The sequence below is a fragment of the Tursiops truncatus genome, chromosome 6 (assembly GCF_011762595.2).
Source record: "Tursiops truncatus isolate mTurTru1 chromosome 6, mTurTru1.mat.Y, whole genome shotgun sequence".
Taxonomy (NCBI): domain Eukaryota; kingdom Metazoa; phylum Chordata; class Mammalia; order Artiodactyla; family Delphinidae; genus Tursiops; species Tursiops truncatus.
In genome coordinates this window covers 108,678,609-108,700,457 of record NC_047039.1, presented here as the reverse complement: position 1 = coordinate 108,700,457, position 21,849 = coordinate 108,678,609, and the positions used below count along the sequence as shown (strand labels likewise).

Genomic DNA, 21,849 nt, shown 5'->3' with positions numbered 1-21,849 from the left:
AGGGAAGGGGACTTGATGGGAGACAAACTGTCCCGTGGAGAAGGAACACTCATGTGCATGAAAAGACACACCTCACACAGGTGACAGGTGTAAAGAGAGGCTTTAATCTGAAGAGCAATGAAGGAGCCAAGGGCTGGGGCCCAGGGGGCACAGGGAAGGAGGGGCCAGGAAGCTGCAGTCTGGACCCTGGGAGGGAGGCAGGGAGGGAGGGAGGGAGGGACCGAGCCTTTCCTAGGAAAACTATTGCTGTGACTCCTGCAGCTCGTGTCCCAGCCTCTGCCCAGGCCGTCGGCCTAGACCTGAAGGCCAAGCCCCTGAATTGTGCTTCTCAGGTGCTCCCCCTTCCCAAAGGCTGTGTGGACCCAGATACGGGGAGGGGGCGGTGGAGACGGGCCGACCTGGGCTTGGGCAGGGAAGAGTCTGCGAGACCCAGGCCTGGGAGCAGCGCCCCCTGCAGAAGAACATTCTGGAACTGGCCTGCAGCTCCCAGCACCCCCTCACCCCCCAGGTGGGCCTGCCCGGCCCAGCTCCTGCCGGTGGTCGGAGCCCATTCTGGAACTCCAGCAGGCAGAGTCCCGGGCGGTGGGAGGGCGAAGGGAGTGGGCTGCTGTTTTCGGAGCCCTCCTGCGGCGCACTCACCCACCGCCCAGCTAGAGGGAAGCAGCAGCAGCAGGGGCGTGAGGGTGAGCCCAGGTTCCCCGCGGCCACACTGGCCCCGAGCCCACCCGCCTTCCTTCAGAGCTTCTGCCACCCCCTCCCAGCCAGGGAGAGCTCTGGAAAGGCAGGCCTCACCCAATCCGCCGGTGAGCCAGCCCTGCCGGCGCCCTCCAGAGGCCACCCTTGAAGCAGGAGCCAACGAGCAGAAAAGCAAGGATGAGGCACTGGACACAGGTGCCCACGGGCCCAGCGGGCAGGCGTGAGGACGAGCTGGGAGGGTCACTGGCCAGAACAGCCAAGGCTTCCCCCCCCCCGCCCCCGGGCTGGCCACCAGCCTCAGCGTCCAGCCCTCAGGACACCCAGACACCCACCCAAACAGGGCTCGGGAAGTTGACCCCCGGCGTGGGGAACAGCTGCTCCAACCCCTAGAAAGACAACCTGGCAAGGGAAAGCAAGGGCAACTGCACACACCTCCCTCCCCACAGTGGCCCGGACAGCCTGCTCTCAAATGGGACTGAACAGGGAGGAGAGGGGGCCCAGGGACCCTGCACCCGCCCCTCTCTCCTTGCCCGTCCGCCACAGGGCAAGTCAGGAAACTGGCCACACTTTGGTCACTTCTCCCACCTTGGGTCGTTCAGCCTTATGCCCTGAACCTCCCTCAAGCCCACGCTCACCACCCACCCCAGTAAACAGCCTCTCATCAAACAGAAAGAACACAGGGAGGGGGTGGGGAGGGGGCCACAGCCGGGGTGGGGGAGGGCGGGCACTAGCACGACGTGACCGGATGGATGGGCAGCAGGCTCCCGAACTTGAAGTGCTGGATCACGGGGAACTTCTCCAGGCACTGCGAGGAGGAGGGAGCAGACAAGAGAGGTGAGGGCCGCCTCCGAGGGACCCCTGGACGACTCCGGAGGCCCGGAGCAGCGCCGCTCCAGCAGGTGCCCACCCGGGGCCCAGGAAGCAGCCAGGCCTTTGGCGAAGGGCAGAGCTTCCGACCCATTCCTGATCACCCCCTCCCATCCAAAGACCCCGCACTCCACGACAATCAGGTCAGGTCCGCCAAATAACGAGAATGAGAGCGAGTGAGAGGGACCGAGGGAGGGGGGAGGGAGAGAAGGCAGCCTAACCCCACAAGGCGGCCGCCAAGAAGAGAGGCAACCGTGACATCACTTGGCCCAGAGGGACAAGTTGGGGACCAGAGGTGAAAAGAACCCTCCAGATCATGGGGGTTCTCCCAGCCCTGGAGAAGAGGTGTGGGGATACTGGGACCCAGGCCCGAGAAGGGTCCAAGGCCCATTTTCCCAATGTTCAGTTCTCTGGACTGAAAAAGGCATCTTGGCACTTCCGAGTGAGACAATAAGAAGCAGCTGACAGCCTCCCCACCCCCAGGGCAATTCCCAGCAGCCCTGTGCGTGGGGCAGAGCACAAGAGCGCTGCAGGGGGATGGCTGAGCAGGGGAGGCGCTGCTCCCTGAACCCAGCCCAGCCAGGGCCTCGGCCCCAGGGCTCTGGCAGAGGAGGGGAGACAGAGAGCAGCAGGACCGACCAAGAAGCTGGCCTGGCCCACAGGCAGCCGGAGCCCAGGCCCACAATGCACAGCACCGGGAAGGTGACGGGCCCCCGGCTCCCAGCCCCCCGCACCAACCCTGCCATGCCTGCCCACCACACAGGCAGCAGCCCCGCATGTGTGAAGAAGGATCTGCCTCCTCTCAGACCTCTGGCCACAGAAACAGGCAGCGTGTGCACCTCCTGGCTGGGGTGCAGCAAGACTTATGGCCTCCGAGAGGGTGAGAGTTCCATCCTGTGACCGTGCTCTCCTCCAACTAACTCAGAGAAATAAAGGCACGCCAGCGCTGGCCCAGGCTCCCTCACCTCAACAACCAGCCGCAGAGGTGAGGAGGTCTCTGCCCAGCTGTGTGTGTGTGTGTGTGTGTGTGTGTGTGTGTGTGTGTGCGTGCGTGTGTGTGTGTGTGTGCGCACGCGCACACATGCGTGTCAGAGTGGGGGGTGGGCCACAAGGCCTGAAGGAAGGGAAATCTACGGTGGAAGGATGGGGAACCAAGCTCTGTCTGTGTGGGAGCAGAGCTCCAGGCCAGCCAGGCTCCTGGGCCTGGGGCACAGAAAGTGGGGAGCAGGCAGCTGGGGGTTGGCGGGGGGCGGTGGGGGGAGGGAAGACCAGCAGATCCAGAAAAGGCAGCTTCCATTGTGCTTACGTCATGGAGGAAGTGGTGGGAGTTTGTCAAAGGGGAGCCCCCCCAGGGTCCTGGAATTCCAGAAAGGGTCAAAGGTCAACCTGCTTCTAGCTTTCAGGCCTGAGAAACTGCGAAGGCAAGAGGCTTAGGGGGAGGGCCCAGGGGCAGAGGTTCTCTCCACTCTGCCCTCAGGGACCCAGAACAAGCTTCCCCAAGGCCTGGGGCAGGGCGGGGGGCGAGGAGCTGGGCTAAAGGCAAAAGGCTGCTTGGGGCAAAGGAAGTCGGGGGCTCCAGGGTCACAGCAGAGGGAGCCTCTGGCCAGGCCTTTCTCCAGTGACCGGTTCCCCTGCGCTCCCCGTGTCCTGGGCAGAGCAACAGCTTCTGCCTGCCCATGTGCAGACCTTCCAGCTGGAGGCCCTCCCAGGTCCCGGCGACTCAGGGGAAGAAGGGGCTCCCCAGGTCCTGACAGGCCCTTCTGAAGGGAGCCCCAGCACGGTGACAGCCCTCAGGAAAGACAGACCCCACCCCCCACAAGGGTCCCGGAAAGCATCTGGTTCTTCAGTTCAGAAAGGCTGAACTGACAGGCAGTTTGGAGATGCAGGCAGCTGGTCCCAGATCCCGATGCCAGGCCCGGTCAGGCCTCTGTGGCAGCTCAGGGGACCCGCTCCCCTCCAGCAGCCATCTCTGGCCAGGGGCTCTGGCCTTTGCTAACCCCCATCTGGACTTCAAGAATGGTGAGCCTCAAAGGTCTTCCGCAAGGACCAAGAACTGGTCTGGAGAAGCAAGTCCTTGCCTTGCTTTCCCCTGAGCAAAGAGCATGTGACCACAGGACTCACAGGGACCAAAGACTAAGGGCAACCTGCTAGCAACTTGCCAACGAGTGTCGCACGTCACAGAGGCTTGGTGTCCTTACACTAAAGGCAGTGAGTTCCAGCGCTGTCCTACAAAGCCGTGTGGCCGCCACGCAGCGCCCGGCAGGCTGCGTGCGCCCAGGGCTGGAATTTCCGGGTCTCAGGAAGGGCGCTGGGTTATCTGCTCGTGCTCCCTCGTCTGGTCCTGAGCTGTGGGCACTTTTCAGTGGCTGACCTCCTTGGGCTCAACATCCAGAGAGATACTGACAACCGTTACACCACGGACCGTTTCGTCTGTGTGGCCCCATCACCGCCTCTAATCTTAATCTGCTCCTCCCTCAACCTGTCAGCCAGAGTTCTTTTGCCTTTGGACAGGGCAGGTAGGGAAAGGAGGCAGGGTCTCCTCTGCCCTTAGGGGCCCAGGTCAAGCTAAGTTTAGTCACTCGAGTAAGAGCCTGCAGAAAGGACGGATCTTACCAAAGAGTCCCGCCTTGGGGGGGGGGGGGCGTGGCCAGCAGGGAGTCCCCTTCAGCACCCACTGTGGGACTGGGGCAGGCAGGGGTGTCAAGAACAACAGAACACGCAGAGGGCAGGACCCCAGGTGCTCCCCAGCAGGAGGGCCAGCGTGGAGGGCCGGGCTGCGGCCGGAAGGAGCCTGCACAGCCCCAGCAAAGGCTCCTCTCAGATTAGAGAGGTATGTGGGCTGGAACCTAAACACAGGATGTGAAGTCCAGAGAAAGGGGACCGGAGGCGGAGGGGGCGGAAGGGAGAGAGAAGGCCAGGCCCGGTCAGTTCCAGAGCCTTTAACCCCTTCAGGGCCACGCAGAGGGATCCAGGCCCACTGGAAGCGCTGGTACTACCAAACGCACCCAACCCCCTACAGCCTGCCCTCCCTGCTCCTCTGCCTCTGTTGATGGGTCTGAGTGAGCTCTGGGTGTAAGGAGGCCACCCGAAGAACCCCCCGTCCCCAGGACAGGAATGACCAAGGGTCAAGAGAGGCGCACCTGCAGGGCAACACCTGAGACCACCAGCCTGAGGGTGAAAAGAGGGGACTTTGGGACCCACTCCTCCAGGTGAGGGACTTCACGCCCAGGCCCTCCCCTGGCCAAGGTCAAGCAGTTCCAGGATTGGTCTGCATAAGATGTGCAAGGAGCCAGAGGAAAGCGCGGGGTGGGAAGAAATGTCTCCTCCCTACTTGCCAGAAAAGAAGCCACCTCCTTGGCTGGGAAAAGGGTGCCAAAGAGGCGAGCAGAGAAGGGCAGGAGAGGGGGCAGCCGCCTCCCAGCGCGGGGAGCTCTGGAAACCCAGACCTCCCCCTGCCTCTCTGCCTGGAGAGCAGCGAGGACCACCTCAAGTGGTCATTAAAAATGCCAGCTCCCGGCCTCCCACCTGCCCGGCAATCAGACCCACCAAAGTTGGAGAGACATCACTTCGGATGATGCCTCCGAAGGATAAAACCCTTTCCCAGGCCTGTTTTCATTTTCGTGTCCCCACAGGAGACAGAGCTGAGAAGGGCCTCCAGCCATCTGACAAGTGGGAACAGAGACCCCCGAGCAGCGGGGCCATGGCTCAGTCACAGGGCAGAGCTGGGCCTCAGTCCAGTGCTTTTCTGACTGCCCATCCCACAGACAAGAGATGCTGAGGCCTCAAGCGTCAGAGGGGCTGGCTGGCAACTCAGAACTGGATTCAGAGCAAAACAGCGGGGTGGGGATGAGGGCGAAGCAGCCCAGGACCCAGCGTGCAGGCCAGTCCCCACTCACCTCGGCCTTATACATGCGGATGAGACCCTGGTTCACTTTGGACCAGGAGGGGACGGCACTGATGTTCCACAGCTGGTTGGAGTGCTCTGCAAAGGGGCCTGTCTTCATCTGGAAAAAAAAAGAGTCCACAAGCTGGAGAGATGGGTCGCCCGGGAGCCCAACCCCTGCTCCCCTGCAGCAAGGTTGCGGGAGCATACACACGTACACACACGCGCAAGTTGCAGGCCCGTACATATACGTGGACACACACACAAGGGCCAGGACAGGGTCCCTCTTGGCCTGCCACAGGCAGAGCTGAGGGAGGGGTCGGTTTGGGGGAGGGCCCAGACCAAACCCAGGCATCTGACTGCCCTCTGCATGGCAGGCGGAAGGAGAAGGAAAAGAGGGGGCAGACATGAGCCACCGGGTACCTGCAACAGATGCGGGAGGAAGGTCTGTTTAGAAAGCCAGCCTGACCTGGCAGGGGAGTGGGGAAGGGAGGGCAACGGCAGCGACGGCTCTGTTCCCAGTCCCTCCTCTTGGAAGGAATTCTGCGGCAAGCCCAGTGGAGCCCCCACGATATCAGAAACCACCGCGCTGAGACGAGGAAGAGCTCGTGTACCTGAGTGCACCCCGCGAGCAGCACAAGGCCAGCGTGTCTGTGTTTGCTAACAAGCCGTTCACAGTCCCCCGCCACACAGTCCCCTCCCGGGCTTTGAAGCAACACTGATGATGCTGGGGGAACGGGTCTCAGCACCCGCAGCCCCAGGTTTCAGAAGAAAGAGTTTCAAAAGCAAAGAGGCTGAGCTGGCAAGAAAGCAGACTTGGACCTTGAGGAGGTGGAAGGTTCCAGAAGAGGCTGTGTGTGGAGGCGGGGCTGGGGGAGAGCTGTTCCAGAGAGGAGGGATGGGTCTCCATACTGGGCACCATAAGCATGAGGTCCCAGGAACACAAACCCCCCACCCTTCAGCTGCGGCCTCGCCTGGGGACCCGCTCTCGCAGGCCTCTCACTCCTGCAGCAAGGCAACTCTCACAAAACTGTAAGATCTACGTCGAAAAAGATGCCATTCTACCCTTGCCATCTCCCTCCCCTGGCCCAAGTCCCCCCAAAGCCTGTCTCAACCCCCGGGGTTCGAGCAGTGAGGCCATGGCCCATGGTCCCCACAGGGCTTCTCCTGGGCCAGTCCCTTCACCCAGAATCTTTCCCCTTCTCTCTGTAAGGCTCCCTCCTCCAGGAAGGCAGTCAGGAGCCCCCAGCCTGCAGGGGCTTGGCCTTCAGGGTGCTTTGTTCCCAAAGTCCCACTCCGTCAGGCTCCACCCCGCCCTCCCCTCGCCCTGCCCCGCCCCTTCCCCAGGCTCTGGGCCCCACGGGAGGAGCGCCAGGCTCTAGCCCTCTCCTGCACACTTCCAGGCCCTGAGAAGCTCAGGGATCACTGGAGCTGGGGAACCAGCTTCACTCTGGACTAGGCCCCGTGAGCGAACCACCCAGGAGGCACCCTGCTGGCTCTGTCACAGCCGCAGCTCCAGGGGTCTGCTCAGCGAGGGCTCCGTGGCCAAGGCTGGCCCAGGGACGTGGGGAAACCAGGGGTTCTGCCTGTGGGCCAGCCTCCCCCGCTAGGGGCACGGGGTGGGGGACCCAAAAGGCCTCTCTGGCCTGCTGGCAGAGCCGGGGGAGGCGCGAGCTCCGGAGCCCCAGTGCCTGGGCCGCCTCCATGGAAAGGCCAGAGATGCTATTTAGGGGGGCTGCCCCCACCCCCAGCCCCAGCCTTCAGGGTCCCAAGGTCTCCTCAGGTCCTTCAGAAGGAGCCTCTGCAACTCTGGAAAGGAAAGCAGATAAGGGGGGAATGGGGTCAAGAAGACAAAAAACATTCGCTCATTCCAGCCACAAAGGCAGAAGAGAAGGAGCGAGAAGCAGCGAGCGAGCTGCAGGCCCGCAGTGACCCCAGGGGGATCGCATGAGTCAGAGCAGCCATATTGAGCAGGAAATTACTCACAGACGCTGCGTTCCTGCCTCTCCACTCCCAAGAGAATCGGCCTTTTGTAAATGGTTCCTCTGTCAGTAACTGAGGGGGGTGGGGTGGGGGGAGGCTCTGCACAGCGCCTTCCTGTCAGCTCCTTCCCTTCCAGCTGAAATCTGATCCCTCCCTTCCCAAAACTCCAAATTTAGAAGCCAGATTGAAACTGAAATTCTTTTCCTGCCTGCCCTGGGCTCTTAAAGGCGCCAGGGCTGCATTTCCTGAGGCGGCAGGAGCCCTGCAAGGTGAGGTCCCGCATTAGGGACGCTCAGGGCCACCGGGGCAGGTCGCAGGCTGGTCCCGGCGGGAGGAAAAGCACGGTCTCATTTCCAACTTCTTGTCTGTTAAATCCCGTAGCTGCACCAGCTCTAGTGATCCCTGGGGTCTCCAGAGGCAACACCGCCCCCTTCCTGACCACAGCACACAGAGCTCCACGCAGGCCGCCAGGTCCCCACGTCCCAGCGTCAGGCCTCGGGCCTCCCTCACCACCAACTGGGGGCTGCGAAAACCCTGGTCCGGGTGGTGAGCGCAGACTCCGGAGAACTAGCACCATGTGTGCCACCGCCAGGAGCTGCGCCAGCCTGCTCTAGGCTGGCCGAGTGGGTGAGAGGGGCTCTCGCCGGTCACTCAGCTCTGGGGCACGTCCCCTGCTAGCGGCCAACGTCCACCACCAGGCCCAAGCACCGAGGCCCCGGGCGAAAACCAGGCCTCGCAGAGGGCGTGTGGAACCACCAAGGAACTCCAGGGCCTGCCGGCCTCCTGCCAGTTCCTGCCTCTCCCTCAACTGTTACCAAAACCTCCAAGTTCAATGTGTCTTTAGTGCCACCTAGTGGCCACTGTAGGATTCCCTCTAGCAGAGGACCTGGGTCCCAGACTGGAGCAAAGCTTTGGGGTTTTCACACCAGCATAATCGAACAAACAAACAAGGAAACAAAGTTTTAAGCTGGAGTCAATTCCCATACTCCCTGAGGCCCAGCCTGGCGTTCCTTCTTGTTAGTTACTGACAGGGACCCAGGGGCTTGGCCAGCCGGAAGGGCTTAGCCTCTTACCCCCAGGAGCGGGCGAGGCCACCCCTTCTCCTCACCCAGCTCCTCCTGGGGTCTCCCCAGCTCCGCACACCCTCCCGTTCTACTCTGGAGAGAGCAGCATGTGACTGGTTCTCAAGGCAGCGAGCCAGGCTGCCCCGGAGTCCTTCCGACCTTGGGCTGCCTACAGTGCTGAAAGCAGCAGATCCCAGCTGTCAGGACGGCCTTCATTTGCTGACTTGGAGAAACGCGGCATTCCCCTCTGGCCTCTGCAGTTGGGCGCAGGCCTGAGCCGACTGCTGACCAGGAGAGTCTGGAGCTATGGCTGCTTGGCCAGGCGTCTCCCCCTCTTCAGGGGGCTCAGAACGGGCAGCCAAGAGAGAAGCCCGCACAGGCAGGGGCGCCCACGGGTGTGCGAGGGACATCACCGGGCCAGCAGGAATGCCTGCGGGCGTCAGGAAGGAGAACGGGGGCGAGACCCTCTCCAGGCAGCAGAGCCAGGGTGCCCTTTGGGAGCCTGCGGGGTGGGTACCAGGCAGGGAGGATGAAAGGTCCCCACACCTCCTGAAAGAGAGGCCCGAGCGCAGTGGGTCCCCAACTTTCATGCCTGATCACCCGGCATATGTGTTTAAATTCAGGTTCCTAGCGCTCGTCCCCCAAGATTCTGATGCAGAAAGCTGAGGTGGGGCCCAAGAACGTGCATTTTCACAAGCTCCCCAGGTGACCCTGAGGAAGCGGTCCAAGGCTGCACTGGCGGGAGGCCCTACTTTAGCAGGACAACGACACCCAGTTAAACGACCCCCGCTGGGGGGGCCGGGGGTCCAGGCCTGCTCACTTGCACTTCCAGCACCTCCCTTGGCCCAGGTCCAGCAAAGGCGTGTCCCTTCAGCAGGGATCTGTCCCGCCTTCCAATCCAGTCTCTCCAACTCTTGCAATGGCTTCGTCGCACATGTCCACACGCACACAGCTCTGCAGACCCTGTGGCCCCCACCCTTCAGACCTGCTGCGTCGGCCACCAAGTCCACCTAATGACCAGGTCTTAATCCGTCGGCTCCAGTAGAAACCCCAGAGTACTGATTTAGAGGAAGAGAGCCTGGACAGTCAGAAGGTGGCTTAACCTTTCAGAGAGGCCTGGCTGGGCTTCCTTCTCAACAACCCACTTCAGGGCTTGGCCCTGCCATCTTCAGACGGCAGCTCCGGCTCCTGTGTCCAAAGCCACCAGCCTCAGCCCCTTTTGGCCCGGAGGCTGCCGCGGGCCCCTCCCTCAGCCCTTCCGCTCACCTCGGTGATAAACAGGACGCACTCCAGGAACATGTAGTCCTTGTGGCACTCGTTCACGGCCTTCTCATCGACAAAGTGCCTGGGCTCCAGACACGGGTGGTCTGGAAACAGCAAAGAGCCCCGGGGTTTAGAAGCAGGCGTTCGCGCCGGCGGGGCACCGCAGCCCGGTGCCACCTGCACCCACCGCACGGCTGCGGTCCTGCCCACCGCCCTCAACGCCTGACCTCGCTGGAGCCATCGATGGCCCTGTGCAGGTCTGTACTCTAGTGTAATAAGCTCCGGCCCTGCTGCTTTCCAGCCATGCCACCCAGTTGCCTCACCCGTGCAGTGGGGCTGCGGGGTGCCACCCGAACGTCAGGAGCACCGTGAAGCACTCGGCACGGCGCCTGCACGGGTGAGTGCCGCTCAGCGGTTTGCCGGCAAAGAGCCTTCCCAGGGTGCTTGCGTGATCTGCCTGAAGCACAGAGAGCAGTGCCTGGCGCAGGGAAGTACTCAACAAAGGGTCGTTTATTAATGTTACTCCGTTAGGCAGTTAATCCTACGTGGAAACAGACGTGGACCCTTCACCCACTCTGGCTCGCCCGTGGGAAAGTGGGAGGAACCCCCAGAGCGGGCCCGGAGCGAGCAGCAGCTCCTCAATGGGCCCCCCCTGCGCACGGCTCGATAATAACAGCGGATGACGCTGGTCACTGAGTCAAAAGAACCCCTCATTTTCAACATAAAACCCCGCAGCTGCCGCCAGGAGCCGGGGCGCATCTCACACCGGTCCATTACGCGCCAGGCGCCCTCGCCCCAGCCCGTCGCTTTCCATCATGTGCCTCAGCCTCCCCAGCCTGCACGCCAGCCGCAGCAGAAGGTCGGCGGCAAGCAGCCTCCGTCAACAGCCGGTCTAATGCCTGCTTTCCGAGCTGCCACTGTGTGCCCTGGGCAGGAGGGGAGGGAGGAGGGCCAGGGCACCTCAGTACCTATCAGCTGCGAACTGCCCCAGATGAAGGGCAGAAACTGGAAGTCATCCAGGCCCCACACGCCCTGGCTGCCGGCCGGCTCCATCCTGTACGTCTTCTGGAGCTTCCGCATAACCTCAAGGTACCTGCACAGGAGGGCAGGGAAGGGAGGGGAGGTGGCAAAAAGCAGAAAGACAGTCTCAACCCTTCGGCCAATGGGAGCAAAGGAGGCCGGAAATAACCACCTGAGAGTGTAACAGATCTCCTTTTCAACGAAACCCTGCATGCCCGTGTTACGCATCAGCTGATACACTCAAAATTATGGAACTTCATTTTCTTCCCTCACACTCAGCCTCTTTTGGCCCAGCAAAGGGGCAAAACACCAACTGGGAAAGGAGGTTAGTGCCATCACCTCCTGACAACTTGAGAGCCTGGGCAGGAGCCGCAGCTTCTCTTGCTTCGGGTTGCCCATAGGAAAGCTGATGGGAGTCCAAGGAGATCATCCCCTAGATCCCTTCGGGAACCGCCCTTGGAGCTGCGGCATCAGCAGCACCAGAGTGGGGCCCTGAACACATGTGTCAGCGCCCTATGGTGACGGAGACACACCCACGTGCCGGGAGGTGGTCTGGGTGGTGAGGGGAGCAGGTCAGAGCCTGACTGCTTGGGTTCAGCTGGCTGTGACCTCAGTGAAAGGACCTGATTTCTCTATGCCTCAGTTTCCTCATCTATAAAATGGAAATGAGCGTCTTCGTGAGAATAAAAAGAGTTGTATGTAAAGCGCCTAGAAGTTACCTCTACGCGATAAATGCCACAGAAGCATTAGCGGTCGTTACATAACATTCCCTTCGCTTATTTTTACTTGAACCTGTCAGAAGGAGGAGTCCTGGACACCCTGTTCACAGTCACAGCTTGATTAGAACAGGACAAGAGAAGCAACGGCCCCTCCGGAGCCCCCTCTAGCACCCCGTCCCCAGTCTGATGGTAACAAGGAGGAAGGAGACCCGGCTGCTCCTCCCCCGGCCGCCGCCCCTCCCGCTGGGCTCACTCACCGATTGAACACCTTGAAGACAATGGCTATTTGGTCGTCCACTCGCAGCACCCCTATCTTGCAGAGACAGCAGAGGAAAGCAGCAAAAGCAGCTTCATGTCCTGGGGGAGAAAACACAGCCGAGGTTGACAGTCTTCCAGAAGGCGTGGGACTGTTCTTGGTCCCACCAGAGTCCAAATCACTGCTAACTTCCCCTCTAAGGACAGAGGTGAACATGGAGGTGACGGGGCCTCTTCCCCATCCAGGAAGAACTAGGTCCTTTTAAGAACCACTAGTACTATAATCCTACTCCTGAAAAGGCCCAGGCTGGTGACACTTCAATAGGCATTCACATCTCATTCTGGGGGTTTAACTCACTCATCAGTTCTGCCCTATTTACGCAGCACCTACTGCAGGTGGCCATCACCGCCCATGTCAGGCACTAGAGGGACAGAGGCCAGAAGTCCCTGCCCTTGTTTGATAGTTTATGACCTATCAGGATGACAGACATTAAATATACAATCACTTCTATGAACCTACCTCTGAAGGAGAAGGATAGGGTGATAATTGGAGGATATCACAGGGGGATCCTGACATTAGGGTTCAGGAAGGCTTCCCTTCAGAAATAATATTTAATTTGAAAGATGAGTAAGAGCTGGCAAGGCACAGGGCGTGAGGGAAGCAAGAAGGGCACTCTAGCCAGGAGAAACAGCACATGGAAAGGCCCTGAGGCCAAAAAAAAAAAAAAACAACCACCGTGATATGTTTGAAGAACCCTAGGAAGGCCAGTCTGGCTAAAGCAGAGAGAGCAAGGGAGAAAGTGTAATGCAATGGGGCTGAAGATCAGACAGGCATTTACAGCCACAGGAAAAAAGGAGCCACTGAAGGCTTCGAAGCATGGCCACACTGCAGGGTCAAAGGGCACCCCCCTTCCTTCCCAGTCATGTCAAATAGAAATGGTCAGCGCTACAGAAACCGCCAGCTGGACTCTGGGCCGAATCCCATGGTTCATGGTGTCATAATAAACATATCTGGAGGGAGGGGAGGAGAGAATATTTCAGTGGCTTCCTGTCCTATTTCTGCAGAATAAGGGTCCCTCCAAGGGCCTGGAAAGCTTATGAGCTGTTACTTTCACCTGCACAGTTTTTGACCATGACCAGCCAGAGTCCAGGCCACAATCACGCAGGGGCAGTCATCACCCTTGCACAGCTAAGAGCATCTGAGAGTGGAGGAAAAACCCAGCCCCTGCTGACCTGGCCACTCCCCACCTCCAGGTCTTCCTGGTCGGCTGGCCTCAGTCAAAGCGCCGCCCCTAAAAGTCTCACTCGATAATAAGCCTGTTCCTCAGCATCAGGGGAGCAGATGACAGAACTTTCCCATGACCCAGGTCCCAGGGGGCCCTTCTCCAGGCCTGCCCCTGGGGCCGGGGCTCCTCCAGAGGCAAGGGAAGGGCCCGAGAGAGCAGCAGCTCTTGCATTCGCCTGCTTCAGCGTGGAAAGGAAAAGGAAGGCGGGCCTATCAAAGCAGCGACCCTCCTCGGCCACGCCTGACCTAGATAAAGGACGCCCCCCTTCCCTGTTAAGATGCCCACAGCGCTCCCTCTGAAGGGCACCGAGTGGCTAACAGCAATGCGCCACAGCGCTGCCAGAGGCTACCAGGGTCTTTCAGTTCTCAAGGCTTCCGTAAGCGGTTGTCTTGGGATACACTAAGTGCTCAACAAATTATTAGTTTGGTGATGACATGAGCGCACAGCGAGGCCCTCTTTACAAGCAACAGAAGTCAGCGCTGCGCTTACAGCCACCATGCATGTGGCACCAGCTCCCCCTGGTGGACCACGCCAGAGCAGCAGGCGTCCCTGCACCTGCCGCGCTGCACCCCAGCTGGCTCCCTCACCCCACCAACACAACCCAGAGCAAAGAGGAGGCAACCCGAGAAAGGGCCACTGCGAAGCCAAAAAGGCGCCGCCCACGGTAACGGGTACCTGTGCCGTAGTCGATGCGCGTGGAGTTCCCTACTGACTCCTTCAGGTAAACAGCCACCTCGGGCACAGCAGCTGCCAGATGGGTGGGGACCACTGTGGCCACCAAGTTTTCTGCTTCCTGATAACATAAGAGACACAAAGTGGTGGCAGCAGATTAGGCGGCATCTCGGTGGCCAGGTGCCCAGAGGCAGCATCTTGGCTGGAGCCAGGCCGCCACAGCGAGCAGTCCTGGCTCCCTGCTCTGACTGGCCACAGAAGGAAGAGGAGGGAGAGCGTTTATTTTCACACAATGGAGACCACCCTGGGGTGGCTCTTCATCTGCTGACCCTCCCTCCAGGGGACACGGTTCTGGGGGCAAGACAGGAGGGATTTAAAAAGAAGCCATTCGACTTTCCCATCTAGTAACTCACTGACACCTCCAGAGATGTCCTCTTTCTTCATACTCCCAGCGAGGGAGTTTGTGCCCGACGTCCACCAGAGACATATGCAAGGACGTTCACGGCAGCCTTATTTATAGCAGCCAAAACGTGGAAACAACCCACAACTGAACCGTCCGTCAACGGCAGAATGGATAACTTGTGCTATGGCCTTACCCTGGAGTGCTGCGTAGCAATGAAGAAGACCCACTGCTCCGCACAGCACAGGGGAGTCACGCAATGTTGAGCAAAAGAAGCCAGACATTTACATGAAGTTCAAACACAGGCAAGATCGATCTATAGGCAGCTGTCAGAAGAGTCTGGGGGATATCAACTAGAAAGGGGCACAAAGGCCCTGCTGAAGTGCTGGAATTTTCCGTGGCTTGACATGGACGGATGCAAGGGTAAAAACATGTTAAGATCTATCAAGGGGACTTCCCTGGTGGCCCAGTGGTTGAGACTCTGCCTGCCAATGCGGGGGATGTGGGTTCGGGCCCTGGCCCGGGAGGATCCCACATGCTGCAGAGCGGCTAGGCCCCTGCGCCACAGCTGCTGAGCAACCCCCGCTTGCCACAACTAGGGAGGGCAGGCGCACAGCAACGAAGACCCAGTGCAGCCAAAAATAAATTTATAAAAAAAAAAGATCGATCAAGCTGTACATGACTGACAGCTATGGTTTGTCAGCTTTCTTTAAGTTATAACTTAATAAAAAAAAATACGCCCATGTGCCATCTTAGAGACCAGAAGCAGCCCCAGGCCACTCTTACGCAAGGACAGTGTTTTGCTGGGTCCTCGGGACTCCCCTCTGTTCCATGTGAAAACACTAGGCCAAAGAAACTAGGATGCAAGTTTCTCTAAGTTCAGTCTATAAACACCTGGCATGAGGGACTTCCCTGGTGGTCCAGTGGTTAAGACTCTGCGCTTCCAATGCCGGGGGCGCAGGGTTCAATCCCTGTTGGGGGGACTAAAATCCCATATGCCATGTGGCGTGGCCAAAAAACAAAGAAACAAAAAACCCAAAAATCCCCTGGCATGAGAATCTCCCGGAGACCTGGTGAGAATCTGGACTCCCAGGGGTGGCTATCCTTCATGTTTATTTTTTGTTTGCTTCTAACAGGTATTACCTTTGCATGACTCAAAAATAAATACATTATAAAAGGGATGCATTGAGAAGTCTTCCGTCACCCTTTCCCGTCCACCCCCTCCCCCCAACCTCAAAAAAAGAAACCACAGCCTTATTTGCCTCTTACATATCCTTCCAGTGCAAACTGAGCAGTACAAACATACCTTTTTTGTTTCCCCTCTTTCTTACCGAAAGGCAGCTTGCCGTGTGCCTAACACCCCAGCTCCCCTCTAACCTAACGGTACAGTCGGCCCTTTGTATCCACAGATGGAGAACCCATGGATACAGAGGGCTGACCGAACCTCGCCATTTTATACAAGGGACTTGAGCATCCGCAGGGGGTCCCGGAACCAACCCCCCACAGACACCGAGGGACCACTGGAAGTTGCGGTCCCTTCCCGAGTTCCCAGCGATTCTGATATCTGCCGGCTTTCTCCCCAGCCCAGCCCCCAAGCCTGTCCTGCAGCAGCCTCACCTCGTCCAGTTTGGCATACCAGGTCCTGTAGGCCTTGTTCCCAAATCGAGAGGGCTGGTCCACTGGAGGAGTCTCATCAATCCACCTGTCCAGCGTGTTAAGAAGAGCGACCAGTTTCTCAATGGCCTGTGGAGGCAAGGAGAGGGGGCCAAGCCACGATGACTAGTGTCCCCAGGCTAGAGCCACAGAGGGAAGAAGTCCCAACTGCTGCTGGACAGTGACCGCAAGGCCTGGCACCACTGGCATCTCCCTGCTGTCCCCCTGTCTTCCCAACCACCCTGAATATGAAGGAGGGGACAGGTGAACACGGTGAGCCTTACAGAAAGGACCCAGCACTAGGCTGAAGGACCAGCGTGGCTTCTGCACCCGGTTTCTCTAGCCACAGCTCATCCGGGGGAGCTGCCGCACAAGCACAAGCTGCAGCCCTGACCTGCTTTACTACGTTTCATTGGTGTCTTCCGTTTAGTACACAATACCTGCTCAGCACGGAAAACAGATATGTAAAAAGGAAGAAAACAAAAATGACCAATGATCCTGCCACCCAGAAATCAACACCACAGGTGTACCCCGCTTTTCGAAAGTTCGCTTTTCGCCGCTTTACTTTTACGGAAGACCTACATTAGTAGCTGTTTTTGCTAACAGAAAGAAATCAAGAGGATTTTCACTTTACACTACTTTGGTTTACAAAAGGTTTCGTAGAAACGCTCTACTTTCAGATAACGGGGGAACCTGTATTAACATTTTAACGTACTCTTCTACTGCATCTTTTTAATAGTGTTTTCCATGGCTTATCATGGTGAGAATTTTGAAGGCAGCTGGACCTGCCTTCAAATCACAGCTAAAACACCATTTCGTTGCCGCAAGACCTTGACCAAGTGACTTTAACTCTCTGAGCCTGTTTCCTCATCTCAAAAATGGGCATGATGGAAAATAACTCCAAGGGCCGTCACAAGGACTAAGTGACAACCCATGAAGCATGCTAGCACAGTGCCTGGCACAGGGTGATGGTATACATCCACACACAGACTCTAAAACAGGCGTCACAGGGCACACGCTGCTTCATAGCCTGATCAGTTTCCTCATGACCCTTGTTCCACAGCAACATGGAAACATAATTTCGCAAAAGCCTCTAACAAGTGAATAATAGTTCACTGTACCAATGTACTGTGATTTACTTACCAAATCCCTCACTGTTAAATGTTTGGGTTACTTCCAATTGTTCACGCCAGAGCCTGGCTTTGTGAAGAACCAGGTCGCCAGGAAGAGCTGATAAGGACAGAGCAAACCTAACCCCATGCAGCAGCTGGGACTTATAAGGGATGGTGCAGTAATCCTGGCCCCAGAAGCACCAGAACAGATTCCCCAGAGAACTGTCTTCTCGGTGAGGCACTGAAGGGGATATAAAGAAGGTGCTTGAAGCCAGCGGGGGCCAGGCCCCAGCTGCTAGCTCAGCTGGGCCAATGAATAATTAAAAGTCTCCTATAGCTCCTCTTTCTGGCGAGGGTTTTTGAAGGCAGGGGCTGCCTTTGTTGTTTGGCTTGTTGCGGGGAGAGGGTTGGAGGGGAGGAGCTGCGGGCTGAAGCCCCTAGGAAGCATGAAGAATAATTTGAGCCACCCTCCTCCTCCTTGGACCAAAGCTTCCTTTTCAGATTTCATGGACCAGTAAAATTTTCTCCAAAATCTTACTTGCCAAATTTAAATTCTGCCCTCATTTAAAAAAATCAAACGGAACAACAACAAAACATAAGCCTCCTATCTACTATCACCTTTATTTTACAAAAATAAAACATTTTAACCCCCAAAGAATAGGACAGACATAATTTCAGAAGGAAGGAGCGCATTCTAAACATGGGTCTAGATGATCTCATACATTCCCCTTGCTGCGGGTGGTCTGCAAGCCGCCCCCAGGCCACTCCGCCCTCTCCCCCGCCCCCCACAGCCGCAGCCGCCTCCCCCTGCCTTGAGAGGCAGGAGAAGCGTCAGGGGAGCCACAGCAGCTGGCCTGGCAGGAAGGGAGGCCGCGTGCTGTGTGCGGTGCCTTCTGCCGCCACTGCCAGCCGCAGGCAGAAGCCGGGAGACCTCTGGAGACCACACGGGCCACCCCTGTCCTCTGAGTGAGAATGAACCCAGCTCAGGAGCCCCAAGTGCAACAACATCAGTGTTACTAGAAATTAAAACTGAAAACCAGCTAACGATAACAATAGCTAATAATGACAATGCCATCTAGTATGTGCCAGGCTCTGTGCTAAAAAAAAGAAACCTACACACGGGATCTCCCCAGGGGCCATGAGGAGGTCTGTGGCTCTTCCCATGAGGAGACGGAGCGTCAGAGGCGACAAGGCCACGCAGCTCAGAAGTGAGAGGTTATCAAAACCTGATCAGCCAGACTGCAGAACCCAAGCACTTAACCAGGTGCAATCCTGCCAAAAGAATGGCTCCTGAGCTGAGATGACGCCTGGGTGGTATGGACATCAAAGCCTCAGGGGTAACGAAGGGACCTGAGAGGGCTTTGGCAGCTCAGGATCTGCTGGGGTAATCACAACACTGCCCTTTAATTAGGCTTCCCCCACATTCCCCAGCCCACTGAGCACAGCTCAGCGTTCCTTATCACAGGCTCAAGGAGAGGCCCTCTCGCCCCCCACCCCACCCCCCGCCGTCTGCGCCCACGGCCAAAGCCCCAGAGCACTGAGCAGGCCCAAGAGGAACCCAAGAGGTCACTGGTGGGCCAGCTCCCAAGAGACGGCTGTCAATCCCCAGCACAGGCCTGGCTCCCCGCAGTGACAGAACAGGACCTCGGCCTCCCAGCAGCCAGCTAGGGTCCAGGGGCATGAGGGCTATGCCAGCCTTGCCAAAGGTGGACGGACTGGGCCAGGGCAGGGCCAGGCCTTACCCGACAGACCGAAGCTACGGCTAGAGAGCTGGGTGGACAAGGCACTGAGAGGCTGCTCGGGCCTGGGGTCTGAGATAAGATAAAGCTCAAGGGGGCTCTGGGCTGCCTGGGACAGGCACACAGGAGGCCGCTGGAGGCCTGGCACCGGGGCTGGGATGGCATCCAGCAAGGGCCGAGAGCTTGCCCGTGCCTATCAGCCTCCCCACAGCTCTCACCCTCCCTCTACAAACAAGCCGGTCTTTGAAACACAGCCAAAGAGCACCAAGCAGTGTACGCCCTGCAACTCAGCATTTCCACCTCTCGGAATGAATCCTTAGGAAAGAACGCCCACAGGTCTATGTGCGAGGGTGTTCAGAGCAGCAATGTTTAGGGAAATAACCTCAAAGTCTAAGCGGGGGACTGTTTAAACCAGCGAGGGCATGGCTCAGGGGGCAGAGGAGCCCCCGGGGCAGGTCTGGGCGACAGTCCCCTCGCTGTGAGCAGCAGGTTGCCCTTGGGAGCCCGTCACGGGGAGGAATACAGGGCGCGGCCAGCGTTTTTGTTCGTGTTATACACGTTTCTAGCAGTAATCTCTTTTTTTTTTTAAGATTTTTTTGATGTGGACCTTTTTTTTTTTTAAAGTGTTTATTGTATTTGTCACAATATTGTTTCGTTTTATGTTTTGGATTTTTGGCCGCGAGGCATGTGGGATCTGAGCTCCCCGACCAGGGACTGAACCCACACTCCCTGCACTAGCAGGTGAAGTCCCAACCACTGGACCGCCAGGGAAGTCCCCTCTAACAGTAATCCCTTCAGTGAGCATATTTACCTCTTTTGTGATCATTTTTAATTTAAAAAGTTACATACAGACACCAGTTGACAAAAATGCAGGCTAGGGAATTCCCTGGTGGTCCAGTGGTTAGGACTCCACGCTTCCAATACTGGGGCCCGGGTTCAGTCCCTGGTCGGGGAACTAAGATCCCACAAGCCACACGGTGTGGCCCCAAACAAAAGAACAACAAAACGAAACAAAACAAAAATGCAGGCTATGAAACAGCTTATATACCTTGATCTCAATTTTATAAATACACATCTATTCACAGATTTTTTTTTAATTAGCAATGCAGACACTAAAATGTCAGCGGCACGTGTGTCTGGGCAACCTTAGTTTCTGCAGACACTAAAGTGTCAGCGGCACGCGTGTCTGGGCGGCCTTAGTTTCTGCACTGGGCCCACTGTGGGCTCCTGACAGCTATTTTTGGAAAGACCCGGCCCGGCAGCCTCCTGCCTTTGCCTACCTCGGAGACCCTGTACTCGAAGCTCAGCTTCTTCCCCTTCACACCTTCGTTGAGGGTGAGGATGAATCCGATGTAGTCAGCGTACGCCTGCCAAACAGAGTGGGGGCGGGACGTGGAGAAGGGTGTCAGAGCCCCACCCTCTACACCCTTGCCAGCCCCCAGCTCCACCCAGTTACCAAAGAGCTCCAAGCTGCCCCCGGCTCCCACCCCAACAGCAGGAGCAGCAGAAAGATAACGCCAAGCACCCAACCCTGATCCTCCGTCCAAAACCACTGGCAGGCCAATGACCACAGTGACACCTGGACCTCCAACCAGAGTCTACTGTGCACTCACCATGGCTGCCAGCAGTTTCTTTGTACAACAACCCCACAAGGTAGACACTATCATTGTCCCCATTTTACAGATGAGGAAACCAAGGCTTCAGGGGAAGTGACTCCTAAGACCAAGGTGTCATTAGACGTGCAGCTAGGACCCAGCCAGCCAAACTCCAAAGTGGAGCGGCGAGTACGCCACTGTTATACTATACCACCAAGGGTCCATCCCCTGGTAACTAACTTTCCAGAGGTTTCCCCCAGCAGGCAGGCCAGGCTGCGTACCTGCGTTGCAGATGCCCTGCTCCCAGGAGATGAAGTTGCTTTCTGCCCATGGCCAGGTCTCCCAGCACACCCATCCCCAGCTTCCAACTGGGCAACCTCTTCCCCACGGGGCTGCAGGTTACAGCCAGCACGGGGCCTAAGAAAGCACTGAGGTGCAGGCCCCTGTAGAGGCAGCTCCTGGCAGCAAAGCAACTTCTGTGTGGCCTTGTTTCTTCTGCATCCCTTTTGCCTCTCACTTTCTTGCCTCCTCTTTATCCAACACTTAAGGATGTCGGGGGGTGGGGGTGGGGGTGGGGAGACTTCCCTGGCGGTCCAGTGGTTAAGAATCTGCCTTGCAATGCAGGGGACGCGAGTTCGATCCCTGGTCTTCGTTGAGGGTGAACTAGATCCCTCATGCATGCCGCAACTAAGACCCAGTGCAGCCAAAATAAAAAGAAATTACCAAAAAAACCAGGCAGAGGGCCAGATTAGGCTGCCCACTTACAGCCTAGAGCACAGCAGCTCAACCCATGGGGCTCCAGAGCCAGGCAAGCTGGAGACATAACTCTTTGGACTCTCATCTCGACCACTAACCGTGCCTTGCTAGATGTCTAAATGTCTTCACCTCCTGGCCTCAGTTTTCTCAATTTCAAAATGGAGATGACCTCAGAGTCCCAGGGTTTTTGTGAGGGTTAAATCAGCTACAGTAACTGGAGCATCATAAACACCCAATGTTCTTTGGAAAACATCTAGGGGAAAGCAAGGAACTAAAGCCACGTTTGGATTCAGACAATCCTGCAGGTTCGGGGAAGAGAAAAGTGGTGGCTCTCAACCTGGGCGAGATGGCTCCCAGGAGACTTCCAACATGTCTGGAGACATTCTTGGTTGTGATAACTGGGAGGAAGGCTGCTACTGGCACTGAGTGGGTAGCGGCCAGGGCTGTTACTACACATGCTACAGTGCACAGGACAGCCCCCTACAGCAAATGATTATCTGCCCCAAGTGTCAACAGTGCTGAGCTTGAGAAGCCCTGAGGCAGAGCAACCAAGACGATGAAAGGACTCGAACCACATCCTTTGAGCAGCTGAAGAACTAAGGCATTTATCCCGGTGAAGACTTGGGGGAGAAAACAACTCAGAAAAGACACGATATCCATCTCCAGATACTTAAAGGGCAGGCTTGTGAAAGAGGAGCCAGACAGGCTAGCACGACCCCGGCCCCAACAAGGCGGCGAGGGCTCGGGCTCAGCGTAAGCACAGCAGACTCCTCACAGAGAACCTGCCGAGCTTGCCAGGACCCTGGGCCACCCTTCTACACAGGGGACACTCCCCACTCCAGCTGCCCAGGCCAGGTGTAGGCAACTGGATGGAGCTGGACGCAAG

General features: G+C 57.7%; 1 protein-coding gene across 4 annotated transcripts in view; it reads right to left on the bottom strand.

Moving 5' to 3' along the window:
- Window positions 1-21,849, bottom strand: part of PTPA (protein phosphatase 2 phosphatase activator) — a 42,495-nt gene that overhangs the window by 14,915 nt on the left and 5,731 nt on the right. The window contains exons 3-10 of one of the 4 annotated variants that reach the window (XM_033858809.2): window positions 19,893-19,979; window positions 15,726-15,851; window positions 13,712-13,829; window positions 11,753-11,852; window positions 10,725-10,849; window positions 9,760-9,860; window positions 5,460-5,567; window positions 84-1,501 (exon numbers count right to left, since the gene is read on the bottom strand). In XM_033858809.2, coding sequence (XP_033714700.1) covers window positions 1,424-1,501; window positions 5,460-5,567; window positions 9,760-9,860; window positions 10,725-10,849; window positions 11,753-11,852; window positions 13,712-13,829; window positions 15,726-15,851; window positions 19,893-19,979 — 843 coding nt within the window. In that variant the 3' untranslated portion in view covers window positions 84-1,423. Of the gene's footprint in view, window positions 1-83; window positions 1,502-5,459; window positions 5,568-9,759; window positions 9,861-10,724; window positions 10,850-11,752; window positions 11,853-13,711; window positions 13,830-15,725; window positions 15,852-19,892; window positions 19,980-21,849 lie in introns of those variants that run through there. The other 3 variants (XM_073806698.1, XM_033858810.2, XM_073806699.1) reach the window with 3 other exon arrangements.